Genomic DNA, 19,721 nt, shown 5'->3' with positions numbered 1-19,721 from the left:
TGAAATGATGTCGAGAGTTTCAGAAATAAGAACTTTGGTAAAGAGGGATTCTACGTCGAAACTAACTAGAATATCTTGTGTATCTAATGTAATGCTTTTTAATTGTTCAATGAAGTGAAAGGAATTAAATACGAAACTATTCGTTTTTCCCGTAAAAGGTTTTAATATAGAAGCTAGATATTTTGCTAGAGAATATGTTGGAGAACCGATGGTGCTGACAATAGGTCGAAGGGGTGATCCTGGTTTGTGAATCTTTGGGAGTCCGTTAGAGACGAGGAATTTTAGAGTATTGAGGTGTTACAGACATTTTTTCACGGAGTCTGATAGAGATGAAGCCTTAATAACAGATTTCAGGTTGCGATCCATAGACGATGTAGGATCTTTGTGACGATATGATCCGTGTGTAAGAATATCTTCAATCTTTTCCTGATATTCATTTGTGTCCATGACTACCGTAGCATTTCCTTTATCTGCTTTTAGGATTATGATGTCTGGATTGGATTTTAGAGATTGCGTTCAGACTTTGCAATATTGGATTTAGGAGGTCTTGATTTTTTAACGATTTTTGCGGTTTCAAATCGAATTTCATCAGCTGTTTGAGATGGCAGTTTGTTTAGGATAGACTCGGCATTTCAAATGATTTCCTCTTTTGGGATAATACGTGGGGCAAGGACTAAGTTGGAACCTTTGGAAAGAACTAATTTTTCCGTGATGATACATTTATTAGTGTTTGATAGTTTAGAAGAGTTTGATGGTTTTCCTAGAGTTGACGTTAGTTTTTCAAATTTTAAGCTTTCTTATGAATCATGTTTGAAAGGGTATTGAACTCAGATGGGGACAAAATAGAAGAAATTTCAAGGTGTAGATACAGGAGAGCCTTATTGATTTGGTTTATTTCCTTACGCGTATGATGAATTCTTTTCGAAGTAAAGCGAAACTAGATTTTCGAAAAATTTTATTAGCGGATAAGGTTGTGACGTGATGGCGTGATAAAAATTGGGGATAACGTTCACACCATCCGGTCCAAAAATCATCGGTTATTAACAGAGCCGTAAAACTATCTTAGCCCGAGTCACTGACAACAGAATTAAAACACCTTACCTCTGCTCTTCTCTCTAATAATTTCCACATTAAAGATATTAACCGTTCCATTAAAAAATACGCTCACCACAACCTTCCAATAGCAATGAGGCCGAAAGCAATAGTACACTTGCCACTGTGGTCCTTCCTTACATCACTGACATATCAAAAGTTCTAAAGAAGTATAAAGTCCAAACCAGATTTACCACTTTTCCAAAATTCTCTCAACGTATTTGGTCCGTCAAAAACAAAATTCCATTTGAGATGCCAGGGGTTTACGGCATTCCATGCATATGCGGCAAAGAATACATTGGAGAGACCGGACGAAAAATATCAACTAGGCTCAAAGAACACGAAAAAGCCTTACAAATAAAATCATCAGCTGTTGCATACATACTCATGAAACCGGACATAAAATTTTATTCGACAAAACTAAAATTCTTGCATGTAGTTCTTCTACCAAGGAAAATTCGAGAGTCTATGGAAATCTATAAACAACCTAACAATCTTAACCGCGACTCAGGTCTCTACCTGCCACCAATTTCGGAATCCAGTCATCCGAGTCGGTCTTTATCCCCCCATTTAGCTCCGCCCCCTCAAACAATATATAAGCTCTGAAGAAGTCAACAGGATGATTGACGAAACGGCAGCAATTTCGACTCAGCAAAAACCGACCCAGGAGGAATCCAGATGTTTTGTAAAAAGTATTACAATAGAATATGGAGGTTTCTTTGAAAAAGTATTTATATTTTTATTATACTTATTATATTACGATCGGTCCCAAAATTGCTGAGGCAGGGCAGAATGCAATTGGTTTTTTGTTTTATTTTAGACTGCAGTTTCTTAGGTCTCCAAGCCAAAAAATTATAACAATACTAATTAAGTATTTTTTGTATTTGAGACCGTCGCTGCAATTAATAATTTGGCATGTTTGTATGAACTTTCAAAGATTCAAAATTAAAATAAGCTACAGAAAATAAAAATTAGAAGGTATAGAGAGGTTTTGCGTTTCATGGTGCCTGGCATCACTTCCTCAAAATCTTCCCGGGTGCAATATTATTTATTCAAAATAAATAATTAAGATGAAAACAAAGGCCTAGACAGTATTTTGAAATTGAATCGGAATTTCCTATCATGATCAGATAAGAATCGACGTTATCTTAAAAGAGAATGGTGATCAGACGTTAGTTCCAGTTAGATTTTTTATTATACATACATCGCTTATTTATTTAATCTCTTTCTTCTATCGTAATTATTTGTTCCAAAGACATTTAAGATAAGTCGACCAGAGATAATAACAATTATATTACTGTCTTCTCTAGTGTGCCTCCGATGATATATTTGGATTGAATTGGTAACTTCTAGATCAATAATTATGGTACGGATTAATTTAAATTTAATTTAATTTTATATAGGAAAAAGACTAATAGAAATTATAATGCTCACATTGAAGATGCCAAGTGAGATCTTCGGGAAACGTCTGCAGCATATCCCGGAATACATTGTCAACATTTTTGTTATTCCCTCAGAGAGCCTTTACTTCTCATAGATCACCTAACACCATCAACAAAATTATATATATCTTCTTTCCTTTTTTTTACCGTTTGACTGCCATTCTCTTTTACATTCTGAATAATTCATAGTATCTTTATTTAAAAAATTATTAAGCTCCATTCAATAATCAAAATTTTGCCAATAAGTATCCACGTTAGAGTGAAATTGATTTCTCATCCTCCGCGATTCGGTTCAAGCAGTGTATACAAAGCCAGAACAGCTGTGAGAATCATCAAGGAAACCACGGCGAACGCGGTCGATGAGTCAAACGTGTGCGGTACGTCGTAACTTGAAATCCCTTGCCCCGATTTCAACTGCAACGTTGGCGCTTTGTCTGAAATGTCTTTAAATTAAAATGGAAGTATAAAATTACTATTTGACTAAAATGACTAAATAATTGCCGTAAGTGATTAAATATACAATGAAAAGAGTTCTTTTATGGTTTGGTGATTAAGCCTATTGGGTGCTAGCACTGTTTTATGATGTAATACTTGGGTGCTAGCACTGTTATTATGATGTAATACAGACAGTTTTTTATTATTATTGATCACAAATCTTCCCTGCTCTAAAATACGCTATTATGGTAACATTTTTAGGTTAATGTGATAAACTTCTTCAGTTAGCCGTGATAACAATCTCGTGGAGTTTATCAAACTTGTACTATCAATGTACTATTGATATTTTGATTCTTCATGATGTAATTTATGATGTCATAGGATTCTGATTTATTCAATTAATTAATATTAAAGTCAAATATGTTAATAATATTTGAAATATATAACTTCGCTGAAGTCTGTATAGGTTTTTAAAGTCATTTTTGCCACCAATATATACGATGAGTTTGGGATAAGTGAGTTGTCATTTTTCGTCTGAGAGAGAGAAAATTTGCCATGCGACATGGCAACAAGGGCAATTCTTTGGCTGGTGTCCACCTAGATCAACCGGCGCATAGAGTCACGCAGTGTGTCAAAACAAAGGCAAATAAGTGTTGGAAAGTAATATGTTTGACAAATAAGTCGTAGTCGTTTTTTTGTTTGGAAGAAAAATGAAAGATGACAACCTAAAATATGTATTTTGAGGCAACCGCGCGTCCATATTGCAATTGTTTCCTCTATATTTCCTGGAAATATTCGTCGATAATAACCTAAAACGTTGTTTTGAGGTTAACGGTTCACAATGATAGGATTTGATTCAAAGGTAAGTGTGGCCCTATCTTTTGTCCTTTCGTATCGTCCGTGGAAAGTTTAAAATAATTAGAATGTAATTAGGTCAGCGGCTATTATTTATCAGCGAGTTATTTTCAGCTATGTCGATAACAATACGGTCTGTTGTTATGGAAATTTTGGTTGATTTTTCTACAACACTATAAGCTGCTTGCAAAAAAGATCTCTGCATTAGTTCGTCATAGATTTTAGTAAATAAAATTAAAATTAAAATTAAAATAAATTTACTCCTCTAAGTGTAACTACAAAATATGTTCCTTCAAATTTCGGATGTTTCTTTGATTTTTCGAAATCAACAACATATCAAACTATTTCTTATTTAGGATTCTTTTATTATTATCTAGGTAGGTATACTTATCCCTTATACACACCTTAACTAATATTAGAATATTAGCTTTGACGCTATCTAATATATAAATTTAGGGAAATGATGCGACGTATGGTACTAGTCATAGATGTTCAAGAAGTATTCTATTCACACTGTCAATACAGGCAAGGGGCGAAGTGTCCACCAGAAGGTTTTCTTGTGGTATACTCAGTTAGATCTTGTCAAATAAATAAGTTCTACGGGTATCAGTATTTTGACTTTGATAAGGAATCTATATTAAGTGTCGCATGATCTAATTTAATTCGCACTTGATAATTCATAGATATTTAAACGACAAACAAATATACGATAAAAGATGGTATTTGAATTTATAAGATTGATGGACCTTCAGGCGACTTGCCTCATTTCCCTAGTTCGCTCACCAAGATCTCTTATGAATTACCAGAAATTTGCTCTGCCGAAAATAACAACCATCAACTACATTCAGAATTAAAAACTGATGTGCGGTCTTGTTAACTGAAAGGCTACATTAAATGAAGCAGTATTTTCGGCATATGAAATGAACAACACTCAGAGGCAGAGGCAACTTAAATTTCACAAACGATAACAATCGGTATTGATTAACATTAAAGTGGTTCCAAAATCACCTGAACGATCAAATTAGTGAAGAAGTATAATAAAAGTTCAGCGACCAAAAAAAAATTATGTAGTGCCTCAAGGATTGGTAATATAGATTACATTGTGAAGGTATGTAGATATATAGTTATGGTGCAATTAGGAAAATGAATTGAATTGAGTTATAGCATAATCTCTCCTCAAAACAGTGAGGAAAGTGGCCCTTTTCCTCACTACAGAGGAAAAGTAGGCAAGTATATAATTCTTGGCACACTCTCATGCTTTCAATGGTTTGTAGGGTCTAAATAATAAGTTTGTATCTAGATATAGAAATTATTGTTACCATTATGGTTGCTGTAAGAAGTTACATTAGAAACTGAACAATAATTATAAAAAATAACTGTGGAAAACGTTTTGTTTTATTGCGTTCGTAGATATAACAGGAAGGTTTGTTTTGTATCTTTAAATTGTCACGACCGGCAATGTAATTTGACTTTATTACAGTTTTCATTGGGCCTAATGATAAACTATGGTACAAGCAAAACGTCCGAAATTTTATCGTAGGCCATCAAAAAAGATTGAAGTTCATTACTTCACTTTAACCGTCACGACTATAATCATAAAGGGACGATTAAAATTGCTCTAACCTCCTCATAATTCGCATCATCAAAAGTCCATTAAAACGGCTGGAATAATCCCCGGCGATTAGAAGATTAGCAGCAATAAAGTCGACAAAAAGTGCACTCAGTGGTCAAAACTATACGAGTTGAAGGTAAAAAATTACACTAAACGAAGCGATAGTGTGGTTGAGGAAGTATACATTTTTGCACAATCCTGAAAAAAAAAATGTTGAGCAGAAAGAAAGAAATAACTAAATGAAAAGGAAAGATGTTTGTTGTTCACCTGATTTTTTTTACGAGTAAAAAAGTTTCTCTGGCTGTTCTGAAAAAGATCTATTAAAAAAAAAATCTTTTTACTCTATTTACCGAAATTGACTGGTCTAAGTGGTGTGATTCGAAGTATCGAAGTATTAATAGCAACCCTAACGATAATCTTATATTATTGAAACATTTTACTAATAAAGTTTCGTATATTCGACTCCAGCATCTTGGAATACCTCAGAAATGTAATAAAAGAAACAACCATTCATCTCCTCGTGACCCTATAATTAACATGTCGACGCGAAGGTCCGATCGACCAAATAAACATCGCACGCTTTCTGTTTTTCTTTTGTGACATGTTAAACTGCCTTTCGCTAGTTCTCTAGTGCAAACTTCTCAATTGATTGATAAAACAATAGTTTAACGTTGTTCATTTTGAATTTGGTTTTGTGTATTGCCACACTTGCTTGCTTTCACTAGTGGAGTCTTCTCTAGTTTACGTTATCCACTGTACCATTGCACCAAGTTTACCTACGCCTATGGCCGACACTCAGCGGAATTTTTCGGTTGTGGAAAATAGCTTATGTGTTTTTTGAGTTTAAACTTTGACTAGTAGTAGCAGAATCCTGTGATTTTTTTCTTTCCATACGACATGTGGAATACTATTGTTACGAGCATTTTATTTTATTTTTGCTGTCTCCGTTACAGCTCGTTTGAAGATGTCAGAATTGTCCTGGAATACGAATTTTATTTGGAATCCAATTACAAATCTTATCTTAACGATTTATTTCCTGAACTGCAGACACTTTTTGGAAGTTTAAGATTGATATTAGATATGGGAAAAATATATTGTTCAACAAAATATTCTTTTATAGTTTATAATCTCTTATCTGTTTCTGAATATTAAATGATTTTTATTTTAAATTGAAAACAGAATATTAATACAACAATTATATAAAATGTTTATATAAAAAATTCAAATAAAAATAATCAATAGAACATTAAGTTTTTACAGTTATCAACAGACGTACTTTTTACCAATTATTATGATCAAATTGAATGATTATAGATCATATAGTAGATACAAGATTAAAGTTAAAAGTTTTACAGATGATCTTCAAGCCACTCAGTGTCAAGAATTTTTGTGGTTGGCTAAGACTATAATGTTTATTGTTCAGGCCTATACTGTACAACTACATCTAATTAAAATGATACAGTCGATTGCAAAGTTTTCCCAGTTTTTTAAACAATATGAAGTACTTTATTGACATAAATACAAAGCCTATCGTTATTCGAATCCTACGTATCCTTATCGTTTCCTTTATAACAGAATTATTTACATTTGCGGTTATTATTCCGATCCTGATTGCCAGTGGTGTTGCGTGTTCCTTTATTTTGCTAAACCATCTATAAATTGGAGGGAAATATTCGTATAAGGTAATTATCGGCCTTTATACGTACGTTTTAATTGTAAAATCGATTTAGACCCAACGATGAAAAGAGAAGTCACACAAATTTTATTTTTTGGGACACCCAGCGTTCTTTCTTTGCTGAAAGTTTGTTTGACTTTCTTTCAAATTCGAGTACATCATAATAGTTATACCCAGTGTATTCAGTTAATAACAACGTTTTTTTTGAAAGCGAATTAGTTAAATATGTTTTTATGTAAATTAAAAACCTGGCGATATAGAAAATACAAACTGGTATAGTCTGTCTGAATCTTCATCGGCCATTAACAAAAAACGCATTCTTACTTGTGACAAGGCTGGGGTGGGCCAGGTATATTTCTTTCTTTCTGATATTTTTCTTGAGTGTTGACGATTTGCCTTAGTGTTGAATAATCTGCGCGTTTCGAAAAAGGTATTTTAATCAGTAGAGGACTTATTCAACAAAAAGCTTTAAATGAAACCTGTCTACTTACAAAAACGCCAATATCGTCGATAAGGGATATTATTAATAGAGAAGAATTGAAGACAAGGAATAAACGTAGTAATGTCCAACTCATCGTATAGGCAACAGTGATCAGGCCCCAATAAGAAGAAAATATAATGTCTTTTTATTCCTACCTTGGATAAACTGAACAAGAAGCTGGAAGAAGATGAAACCAGAACAACTATGTGGAAGCAATATTTAGAAATATATGTCTGTAATTTTTAATGTCAGTAACATCACTTTTTTTAAGAACTGGGCAAATTTTTCGTTCTTTCCATGCTGAAGGAGATGTGTTTTTAAAGAGAGATTGAATAAGGTTCTAAACATATGTAAGGTAATTTTTGAAATGCCTATTTGCTTACTCTATAAGTTTAAGTTAGAGATTAGAATAAAATAGGTTAATAGAAAAAGCTAAGCAAATTCGTCTTTTGTCATTTTATATTCATTATCGCTGTTATTATTAATTAAAAATATACATTTGTTGAACTGCATATTCTCGCATCGCATTATTACTTAAGCCATCATAAAATTAAAATAGACATCTTATTGTTATCGATCAGGTAGCCAGACGTTAAAAAATCAACACGTTGCGTGCACTTCATGTTTCGATAAAGGAGATTGCGTATTGCAAACGCACATGGTTCAATATTTCAGATACTCTCAAAATAACCATATCAAGCGCATTTTTGACACAATGAAAATTCAGTTAATTTAAAAGCATTCAAAAACAGCGAAAAAAAAAGGAATTCTCGCACGCCAATGAACTCGGACTGGTAACAATAAATTTCACTTAAATTTCAAAATAAGTTTTCTTGTGAAAAATACTTTTTGATTGATTTGAGCTACAGAGGCTTTTTGAAATGTATGCATTTTCCATAACATAACATTTTTATTTATAAAAATTTTGTTTTAGTGTAAATTGCTTTCACAGAGAATTCAACTGACTAGCCGAACTTCATTGAAGTATAACACCAAGTTGTTCGTTTTCTTATGATACACCTTGTACTTGTCGTACAGTTACGTTAAAATGGTGGCACTCTATGAAATTCACCATGGTGTTTTCTCTTAAAAAAAAACGAAGTTCATTTTCAGTGCTTTTGTCAAAGCCCGTATTAGCATTTTTTTTACACGGGCTAGATAGCAGAGTCGTCAGCTCTACTTAAGAAACAGACTTAATAACTCCTTAATTTTTTTATATTAATTTAATAATTCAAAAACGTATTCCTAGAACCATTTTGAAACGGAATCCAAGATGACCGTGTAAAAGGTACAGAATTTTTGATTTTTTGAAGACTCATTTGTCTTTTATCCCACAAATAGAACAAGAAGATAATAGGAAAATTTCCCTACACTATTGGCTACGGATATATAATGACTTTTTAACAACAGTTTACAGCACATTTCCAAATTTGGTTAGTTTTTTATCTTTATTTCATTTACAACTGTACGTTTCGTAACTGTATGGTCTGTCTGAATCTTCATCGTGCTGGCTTGTGCCCGCAATTATGGAAGTTACCTGCCGACGGCAACAAAACTGGGCCCCGGTATGTACTAAAGGACAGAACATTAGGGGCGGACTCTCAAAGTTTTATATATTTAGTTATTTTGGTTTATTTAGGTCGGTATAATCTTATTAAATTACACTAAAAAAACAATGACATTAAATATATATAATAATCTCATATCTATATATAATAAGTTTCTATTCTAAACGTCTAAATCCAATTATGTTTCATTATCAATTTTTATCATGTGCTGTACTGATTTTTTCCAGATCTCAATTGGTATGTTACTAATTGCATTTTTTACCAAATTTATGATGGAACTTAAAGTAGGAGTAACATTTTCAGCTCTGACCTTTTATTTTACTTGGTTCCACAAATGCTACATAGTTGTCCTGGTTTCATCTTCTTCCAGCTTCTTGTTCAGTGTATCCAAGGTAGGAACTTATAGACAATATATTTTCCTTCTTATTAGGGCCTGATCACTATTGCCTATACGGTAAGTTTGAAATCACTAGGTTTATTCCTTGACTTCAATTCTTCACTATTAATAATATCCTCCCTTATCGGAGACCACAACGAGTTGTTATAAAAAGAGTAAGTCTCGTATTCAATGTCAGGTGTTTCGCAGGGTTCCATTCTTGATCGATCGCTTTTTCGTTTATTAATGATTTGGTTGCTTTAGTTTATGATTCGAAAATATTTTTATATGCTGATGATCTCAAATTTTATGGTATAATTAAAACTTACATTGACTGTCTAAAACTTCAACAAGCCTTACAGAGAATATATGATTGGACTATAAAAATTAAATTAAATTTTAATATTGTTAAGTGGTCTGTGCTTAGCTTTAGTAGAAAAAGGAAACAAGTAAAATAGGAATCTAAAATTAGGAGAATAGTGTTGGCTGCAGACTTGGAAGTGCGGAATCTTGGCGTATCCTTTGATACTCTTTCAGGGCACATATTAATGTTATATAAAATTGTAAAATTTTGAATTTAATAATTCTTAAAACAATGTATACACTTGAACATTGTTCGTTTATATACATTGAAAAATTCCAAAATAAGTTTCCGAGTTTATTACCTTGAAACTGGTGTGTACTAAATGCACATACCAAAGACAGACATTATGGACTCATACAATCTTCATTCGCTACAAAGCAGAAGAACTCTGTCTGCAGTATTTTTTTTATACAAATTGTTAAATAATAATGCTCCCGAATTATTATTTAAAATTAATATTCATGTTCCAACGTATACATATAACGTGAATTTCAAATTGTGATTTAATCTTAAATCTAAACTCTAAACTCTGTACCTCAAGATGCGGAACATCGGATTTTAATCCAAAAGTCCTGACAAGTGTCATTGACATCATCTGTTTACGAAAGTAGCGCTTATTTTGTCAAAACAATTCCGGACCCAAAAAGGTAAACACTTAAAACTTTTCGCGGTGAATTCGCATGATCTGAGTAATTGTTTTCTATTACTATCTACAGATATTGCAAAATTTTCACAGGAAGTTTCAGCGCAGTTTGGTATAGATAAACGCTTTATTCAATTACTACTATTTGTTTTAATTCATTCTCAATTGATTGCCGCTAAATAAAAAAGATATTATCCTACATTCTACAAATGAGATCGGAAACCTTCGAATTTAATTTATTTAATTATTATTTCTTTTTATAAATATTTCCTTGGTTTGTCCATTGAATTTAAACATATAGTATAAAAAATCATCGAACCATATGTGTGTTAACCTATAGCATTAACCAATACTAGTAGATTGCGAGTACTTCATCAACATTCATTCGAATGAAAATAAACTGCTGTAATAGGTATGGAAGTGGTCACAGATACTATTATCAAAGAAAAACAAAAATGTAGGATCTTGATAACGTGGTTGATCGAACAGTCTGTGTCAAAATATATTATTACGTGTTAAATTAAAATTTGCTTTTCTTGTATATGCTGCAGTTCGCTCTTAGTTGAAGAATTCACACACAAACGGATTCTTCAACTATACAAAAAAAGCATTGCGACATAATAAGTACTATATCTGCAGTTTTCTCTTTCAGGATCTTCAATGCTACAAAAAGAAATGCTGAGAAACTCGCGTTTCTTTCAAACCACCTCCATTTTCAGAGTCCAGCCACCTTGTTGCTCCCTTTGTTGTCGTTAATGGGAACAAAAACGTCACATTTTATCTAGTTTTAATTTTTTGAAATATATATTTATTTAGTAGATATTTAATTGAGGTAACGGGTCGAAATGAGTAACCAAATCCAAGACGACTACTCCGAAGTGTACCAGAGGCTGCCCCTCAAAATAAACCTCGCTTATAGTATGGGCCACGTCCTCAACGACGTCTGCGCTTCCATGTGGTTTACCTACCTTTTAGTCTTCTTCCATCTAGTCCTAGAATTCGACAATTGGCAAGCGGGGTGCTTGCTGTTGGTCGGTCAAGTGGCTGACGCACTCGCGACTCCTTTCATAGGCTACCATTCTGATCAAGGGGACAACTTCTATTGTTGCATATACGGAAGGCGGAAAATCTGGCACTTGATAGGCACGGTGTGCGTCCTTCTAACGTTCCCTTTCATTTTCTCGCCGTGCATTGGTTGCGAAACGTCCTCCACGACCGCCCGAATGGTGTACTACTCCATGTTCATTATTATATTTCAATTCGGGTGGGCGGCTGTGCAAATAGCCCATCTCTCGCTTATACCGGAGCTAACTCCGAACCAGCACGATAGAACTAGACTCACCGCCTCGCGGAACGTCTTGACGGTGATCGCCAACGTTTTGGTGTACTTGGTGACCTGGGGCGTGCTCCATCTTTCCAGCGAGAATGATACCAAAATCGGGCCAGGAGACGAAACCAAGTTCCAGCACATCGTATGGGCTGTCATGGCGTTCGGCCTCGTTTGTTCAGTATTGTTTCACGTATTCGTCAAAGAATCGTGGACTACCAACGGACCCCGTGACGTTCGGGGCACTATCATGCGGACCAGCGTCAGAGATTTGCTTACGAACGTCAGGGTCTACCACATAGCTGTGATATACATGGCTTCGAGGCTGTTCGTCAACTTGACGCAAGTGTTCATCACGCTATACCTTCACGAGGCCTTAGATATGGTCGCCAGTTCCTTAGCTTTAGTACCGTTGGCGATGTACATAGCTAGTTTCGCCACGTCTTTTATAGTGGAACCCATCAACCGGTAAGTTTGGTATCGTTGAAGGTTGACTTTGCTCTGAATCGCAAAATTTTGCTTTTAAACAATGCAATTACGAAACAAGAGCATTTTCCCAACCTATGTAATACGTTATGTTTTTTAAGTTGAAATTTTATTTTTCAGAAAATATTTTATAAACTGCAGGGAATAAAAATATAAAATCCAAAGAAAAGGGGTTCACTTTTTTCTCCGAATGTTGATCTAAATTCTGCTTAACTGATTTAAACATGAGCCGTAGAGAAAATTGAAAAACATTTTTACTGTATGTTGCAGGCCCCTCATATTTTTTAAGCATTACATAGAGATACAGTGTGTCCCAAATTCGCGTCTCTCGGCCAATTGGTTTGAGAAATATGGGCGAAAAATGGCGGATTTCGTTTTTCGTCAGTAAATTAAAAACGCTTAAATTAATTAAATTAATTAATATTAAAAGTAAGATAGCGTGTACGACATCTCGATCGCATTTTGTTATCTCATAACCTGCCTTAACTTTCATTTTTCTTGTGGCCGCCATATTGGATTTTTCGATTTTTGCTTAGTGCACAAGAGATTTGAAAATGAAAATCGCGTCAAAAACAATTTACAGTGTGCTATACCAAGACATCTTTGTCAATGGATGGACCCCAGAAGAAGAAATCTATTCCATATACAATTCATATATATTTTTTTTTGGCACCATTTGATGTCGTAAAAGCTCTAGATACACCGTGTGCCAAATAAAACGATCCACTATACGAACTGCAAACCGATAGGAGATACGAAAAAAGTTTTATACTAAAGTGTCTTGGAATCTCCTTAAGATTTAAAATATGATAATTTTGTTAGTACAGGGTGGCCCAAAAGTGTTCTGGCATCAACTTTGTTTTTTTTTTAATGGAACGCCCTGTACATTTCGACATCTTTGGAGTCCTTGATTAAAATAAGGGTCACTTTCTTAAGAAATTCCTACTCGAATTTTGCGTAGTTTAGGCAGGTTATGCGTTTTTTTTTTCATATTTCGATTGTCCCATATAAAATTGTGTTGTGACGCTACTGATACGGGCATTGCAACGAAAATTTAACCAGAGACTAAAGAGAGGATACACTACTCAATCAGTTTGACAGATACACCTCAGCTTATAAAGAGGGTCCCAAATAGTTGGTGCCGTTTTGTCGATTCAGTTAACAAAAACTCAATATTTTAAAATGGAGCACACCATATTTTAGGACAAAAAATAAGGTAAGTTTGTAATTCATGTTATATTTAAATTCTACTTACTTTTTTGAGATATTCGAGGTTTAATATAACACCCGTACAAATACTTGTTGCATTTAAAGCTGCGCGCATTAGGTCAGTTATTGGGAATGTTAGGTATTTTTTAAATAGAAAAGACATGATACTACTTCTTTTAAAGATATAAGAAAAAAAACCTATTGCTAACAATACAGGGGCCCACTAATACGTGGAAATTTTGAAAAAATCAACTCTATACTACACACTTTAACAGATTTAATAATTCTTTAGAATTCACATTTAAAGAAACATTTTTATAGGCTAACCAAATAAGGTAAGAAATTTTAATAAATAAATCTAGAAAACAAAAAGTGTACTAATAAAAATTCGTTAATTCGATCCTTAAAGTTTAGTCAAAAATGTTCCTCCTAAATTGCTCGCTTCATCTGGCATCAAAACAACAAAAAATATCAAAATATTTAAAAATGTAGTTGGCTATGACATCACAATCTTTTTTTACGCATTAAGGTATAAACAAACTTTGACATTTTTGTTTGTTTTTGAGTATTATATCTTTAAAAGAAGTAGTATAATGTCTTTGCTATTAAAAAAATACCTAATATCGCCAACAAGTGACCTAATGTGGGCAGCTTTAAATTCAACAAGAATTTATACGGGTGTTATCTTAAACCTCGAATATCTCAAAAAGTAAGTAAAATTTAAATATATGATAAATTACAAACTTACCTTATTTTTTGTCCTAGAATTGATATCTGAATGAAAATATAGTGTGTTCCATTTTAAAATTCGCCAAAACGGCACCACCAATTTGGGATACTCTGTATAAGCAGAAAAGCATCTCTCAAACTGATCTCTTTAGTCTGTGATTAAAATTTGGTTGCAATACCTGAATCAGTAGCGTAACAACACAAATTTATATGGGTCAATCAAAATATCAAAAAAAAACACATAACCTCAATTTCTGCCTAAACTATGCAAAATTATTCGAATAGGAATTTGTTAAAAAAGTGACCCTTATGTTAACCAAGTATTCCAAAAATGCAGAAATATACAGGATGTTCCATTTAAAATAACAAAGTCGATATCGGGGCGGACACTTTTGCAACTGTATCAACAAAATTATAATATTTTAAATCTGCAGGAGATTCCAGGAAACTTTTGTTCGAAACTTTTTTTCGTATCTCCTATTGGTTTTCAGATCGTATAGTAGATCGTTTTATTTGGCACACGGTGTACATCCGCCCATCTAGGCTGTGGATTAGCAATGATCCTATACCAAACGTTTATTCCAAATCTAGTCTGTAGACGTCTCGGTTCCACTTCGTGATGATTTTATTGAGATAAAATGCACTACTTATTAAAACACAACTTTGATGCTTTCAATATTTAACGGACAGCCCCGTTTACATTATATACATCACATTATTAAAATTCATATTTCAGTTTCATACAAAATTGGCCCTTAAGTTGATTCTTTAACAACAATCTTGAAAACAGAAAATATTTTCAGTAAAAGTAACGAGTGCGTATATTTTATTATATTTTTTAAACCCATCCAAGACGTCGTTTCTTATATTGTTATATTTTGACACAATTATAGTTTTTTAAATATTATTTACTTTTATATTTCCCTACTTTTTCATGCATTGCGACTTATAATTTTTAGCAATCAAGTAAATTATATTTTGAATATTTCCGGATTTTTTTTTTCGGATTCAGATAATGACTATCGATTTGGTCGAAAATAAGTTTGTAACAACCCCTAACAAAACAAAAAACAAATTTCTTCACGTAATTCATTATCTGTCTCTAGATAATCATTATCACTGCTTATCATTATTAAACCCAAGTGTCGGAAACATTTTGTCGTCAAGGATCGTTTATCATCTAACAGTAATTGTTTCTGACTACCGCCACTTTTTTGAAAATAAAAAAAAGTAATAGTTGTTGTGTCAGTTCAAAACGTCAGCTTCGTTAGCCCGTAACGGTACTTTAGTCACGGATGTTTTCAAAAACGAAAACCCTGGCTCCGCTCGTGTCAGACAAACTCGTGACTAAAGTTGCGTTGATCAAACTTGTTACACAATACACTATTAAATGACAGAAGCATCTTGGTTCCAGATGCGCAAATAGAAAAACAAGTTTCCTCTTGGGTTCCTCTCTCGGGTTGATCGCGTGCCTATGGATTAGGTGGGGCCAGGGTCAGGAGTACACCTCGTATTATATTTACGCGGTAGGCGCTTTGCTGGGGGCGTCGGGCAGTATCATCACCGTTTCTAGTCTTGACATCACTACAGATTTAATTGGAGATAACACCGATAGCGGGGCCTTTATTTACGGTGGGGTCGCTTTTCCAGCAAGACCAATTTGTCTACGAGACTAACTTTTAGGTATAATGAGCTTCGTAGATAAACTGTCCAACGGAGTAGTCGTAGAAGTGATACAGTGGTTACACGACGACCAGACGAACCTGTGGTACTACAGGGATGTTTTGACGGACGTGTGTGGCGGTGCGATAATACTCGGGGCGTTCGCTGTCATGGTGTTGAGAAAAAGGAGGGATAACGTCACCAAATCCAGGGAAGACCTATGCGTAGACGGGTGTAGCAGCATAGCGGCTAACTGAAGCTAGGACGGTCTATCCAGACGATTTTGTGTATATGTTGTCTAATATACAGAATGTTTTGAAGTATTGTGCTTTAATTTGGGTTTCCATTCTGGTGTGATCAAACAGGTTATCGGTTGAAGTGAAATACTACTCCTGAAATGGAGATATATTACGAAGGTGGAGAACAATTTAAAAGACAAGAACAAACAAAATAATACTAATTTTTCGCGATCGAACATCAAAATATTGTTTCACATTAGGCGCTTAAAATTATAATAAAAATTGATTCAGAATTAGTTTGATGAGTAAGGAGCGGAGAAAATGTGAAATGCGTGTTTTGCATTTTTTGTCTGTTTAAAATTTTAATAAACCAATCTTCGTGGCAATTTTTTTATAGTATAGTTAATAAATTCGAGACAGTAACAAGATTTTTATTTGTGATTGTTATACTTTATTAACAGCGGTTCAAAATTAAGTGGTATTATACAAGAAACAGTCTTAGAACAGTTTCTGAAATGTTTTCAATTTATTTTCCTGCTAAACCTCTACCTTCGATGTTAACAAATAAACGTGTAATTACCCAATTCGAATCCAAAGGATCTGTAATAAATAACTGCAAATGTTCAACTAAAAATGTCGATAATAGAGCAGAAGAAAGGAACAATGGAGATTTGAACATTTTACTACATGTGGAGAGAAATAAAATGATTAATACGAGAATTCTTGGACGACCTTTAAATAAACATCAAACCACAGGGTTGCGCACGCACAAATATTTTTCGTATAAATACGAAAAGTACTAAGAGCTCCGGGAAGACAATGAAGAAAGAAGAATAGATTTGTGTTTTGAAATGATACAAAAATAATAATTGGGATTTTAAAAAAATACTTGTTTCACTAACAATGACACTGAACAATGAACGAAATGTTCAAATCTGTCGATATTGGAGTCAGTTTTGTTCATACTTGGAGTCAATATCCTCAAAAAATAAATGTTATGCTGTAATCATAATATTCGACTGTTCAACAGAAGTTGTTGGCGAAGATCAAGAGATCTAGTACCAAATGGATGGTTGTCCCGCCTATAATTACCGTATGGTTAGGGAGAATTTGAGAAATACTTTTAGCCGGAATATTATTGGCCCAAGGTGCCGTAATGTTTGACCATCCAGGTCACCTGACCTGTCGCCGAACGACTTCTTGAAAAATGTTATCTATAAAAATGTTAAATTTGAAAATCTTAACCAGTTACAAAACGATATTTCCTTAGAATGTGACAGGATTTCAGAATATCAAGCTTAACAATTTTAGAAATGAATTTTATGATCGCGTAACTGTTTGAACATTTACATAAAAATGTTTATTTTAAATAATGTTTTTTAACAATGTTTTGTAGTCGTATTTTTATTATAATTACTAATTATTTTTAATAAAAGACTTGAAGTTAAAGAATTAAATGAAATTCATTCATTCAAAGAACGATTTAAGGGACAAAGAGGTCTTAATAACCGAGTATGACTTTGATTCTAAGAAAAACAATTATATACTTACATACTAATTTTATTTTGAATGTGTGAAACCAAACGTCGTCAAGTTTTGGAAACGGCGTCATGGGAAATATTCGCTGGTGTTGCATTGACCTTTTGCCATTTTGCCATCATATTTAATTCAATAACTGAAGATTGGCTTATTAAAATCTATACAAACTCGGCACATGAGTTAATTATACCGGACCCTTCAAAAAGTTATCTTACAATTTTCCGGTATATGAATAGATTCATAAAATTACCCCACACTATACGGTATTCACAGTAAAAGAAAAAATTTATTTCTTAAGTTAATGACATTACATTACAAATGGAATCTGATAGTTCAAAGGGGTGGCAATTTTTAGTATCTTGGATATCGTTCACTTGAAAGATTCTTGTATGCATTGTTTTGTAAAGTGAATTGTGTCTGTGTCTGTCTGTCCATATGTACTGGATAAAGAGATATTGGGATTGCACCAATTTGTTTTGTACAGCTTGTTCAATACATATTTTTCCTTTGGATCTATCTAGCTTTCATTTGCCTTAACTCGATGGTGTATGATTTATGCACTCATTCCCAAATTCGTTGTCACACACATTTGGAATTGGACTTTTTTTTTTAAATTATAACCCTAACATACCTTTTTTGATAAACAGAACTTTAGAGAAGAGCTTTTCTATAAATATTTATCTGACATTTGTCGGTTAAAACTTAGTTAGGGCTCCGATTTATGCACTATAGAAGTGGCACAAACAAACAGTAACTTAGCATAGTTTATATGTGTATAAGTACTTCTTTACTCTCAAAACACACTCTTACAGTCAGTGATATACAATATTTAATTAGATACGAAACTTACACAGCAGTTATTGCAACGGTAGTGCAAAAATTTTTTGTGCACGCCAATGACTTCTACACAAAGAAATCTATCAACTGTTTGAAAATATTTTATCTTTTCAAATATAACACGATGCTACTCAAAAATGGATTGATCTTAAAATCATCCTGTAACTTACAAAGTTACGCAAGTATCCAAATTTCAGTCGGGCCATTCCATTAAAAAGTTAGGAATGTGCATAGATACACGGACGTCAACCTTTTATAATAAACTTAAACAAAACTTAATTTCAAAAATACAACCATAAACATAAGTTCCAGGATATTTTAAAATTTTATATTATTAATTCTGATTTCGAATGAGAATATTTTGGTAAAGTATGGTTTAGCCTACAATGGCTTGTCTTTAAAACCAATCAACGCGAAAATAAACAAAACCAAGTTTTTATTATACCTATCCGAAGCATAATAAATAGAAACGACGTTTGTTTAAAAAATTCGCCGCGCTAAACGGTTTCTAATTATAAACACGCGCTTTTCGAGATTTTTAGATGCGATAAAGCAAATACTTCAATCAAACGAGATAAACTGGGCTACGAACCAAAACAAATTAAGTTTTACGTCTTTACTCGTTTCTATTGTTATGTGCGGTGGTTGTTTTTCAAAAGTTTAAGTTCGCACAGGAAGTATTTGCCAAAATTCCCTTTTACGATTTAATTGAAAGCGTCGTCTCATATTTGACCCGGAACCCTAAAATAATATAAATATATTATAATATATATAATATTGTTATTATTATTTTCCTTTATTTTCCTTTTCATGACCTGTAAAACTGTCCTTCATTCATAAAAATAATCTTATTTAACAACAGTAATATTAAAGGGGTGAAGGCTACAATTCATTCTCGTTTATACAGAGTGTAAAATATGTCGCAGAAAATCATGGATCTTCATGCAGCAAACATGCAGTTTTTAGTGCCTTGCATTAATTTAAATTAATTAAGTTCTAAAAACTCATGGCAAGTCTTAATATTGGTAACGAATGTTGAATGAAATTTTGATACTTCCAACGGCACATAAAATATACCCTATGTTGGTTTAGATTAGGTTTTCTAGATAAAATTTTGATGGCACTTTAAGATGCGATGTGATAGAGCAGA

At 33.4% G+C, this 19,721-nt stretch overlaps 2 protein-coding genes across 3 annotated transcripts in view; one reads left to right on the top strand and one right to left on the bottom strand.

Annotated features, from left to right (window-relative positions):
• LOC132707384 (melatonin receptor type 1B-B-like) overlaps nt 1-19,721 on the bottom strand; it is a 121,384-nt gene that overhangs the window by 93,036 nt on the left and 8,627 nt on the right. The window lies entirely within an intron of this gene.
• LOC132707352 (major facilitator superfamily domain-containing protein 12-like) lies at nt 3,567-16,307 on the top strand. Of its 2 annotated transcripts, none has more exons than XM_060679172.1 (4): nt 3,567-3,831; nt 11,196-12,338; nt 15,709-15,926; nt 15,978-16,307. In XM_060679172.1, exons 2-4 carry the CDS (start codon nt 11,389-11,391, stop codon nt 16,211-16,213), a joined length of 1,404 nt encoding a protein of 467 aa, XP_060535155.1. In that variant the 5' UTR covers nt 3,567-3,831; nt 11,196-11,388; the 3' UTR covers nt 16,214-16,307. The 2 variants fall into 2 exon arrangements, with proteins under 2 accessions (XP_060535155.1, XP_060535156.1); XM_060679173.1 differs by lacking the exon at nt 3,567-3,831 and adding an exon at nt 6,824-7,118.

This window comes from Cylas formicarius, unplaced genomic scaffold (genome assembly GCF_029955315.1).
Source record: "Cylas formicarius isolate icCylForm1 unplaced genomic scaffold, icCylForm1.1 PGA_scaffold_9__14_contigs__length_23061073, whole genome shotgun sequence".
NCBI classification, from domain to species: Eukaryota; Metazoa; Arthropoda; class Insecta; order Coleoptera; family Brentidae; genus Cylas; species Cylas formicarius.
The sequence above is the reverse complement of the archived record's forward strand: the minus strand, read 5'-3'. Positions and strand labels throughout refer to the sequence as shown.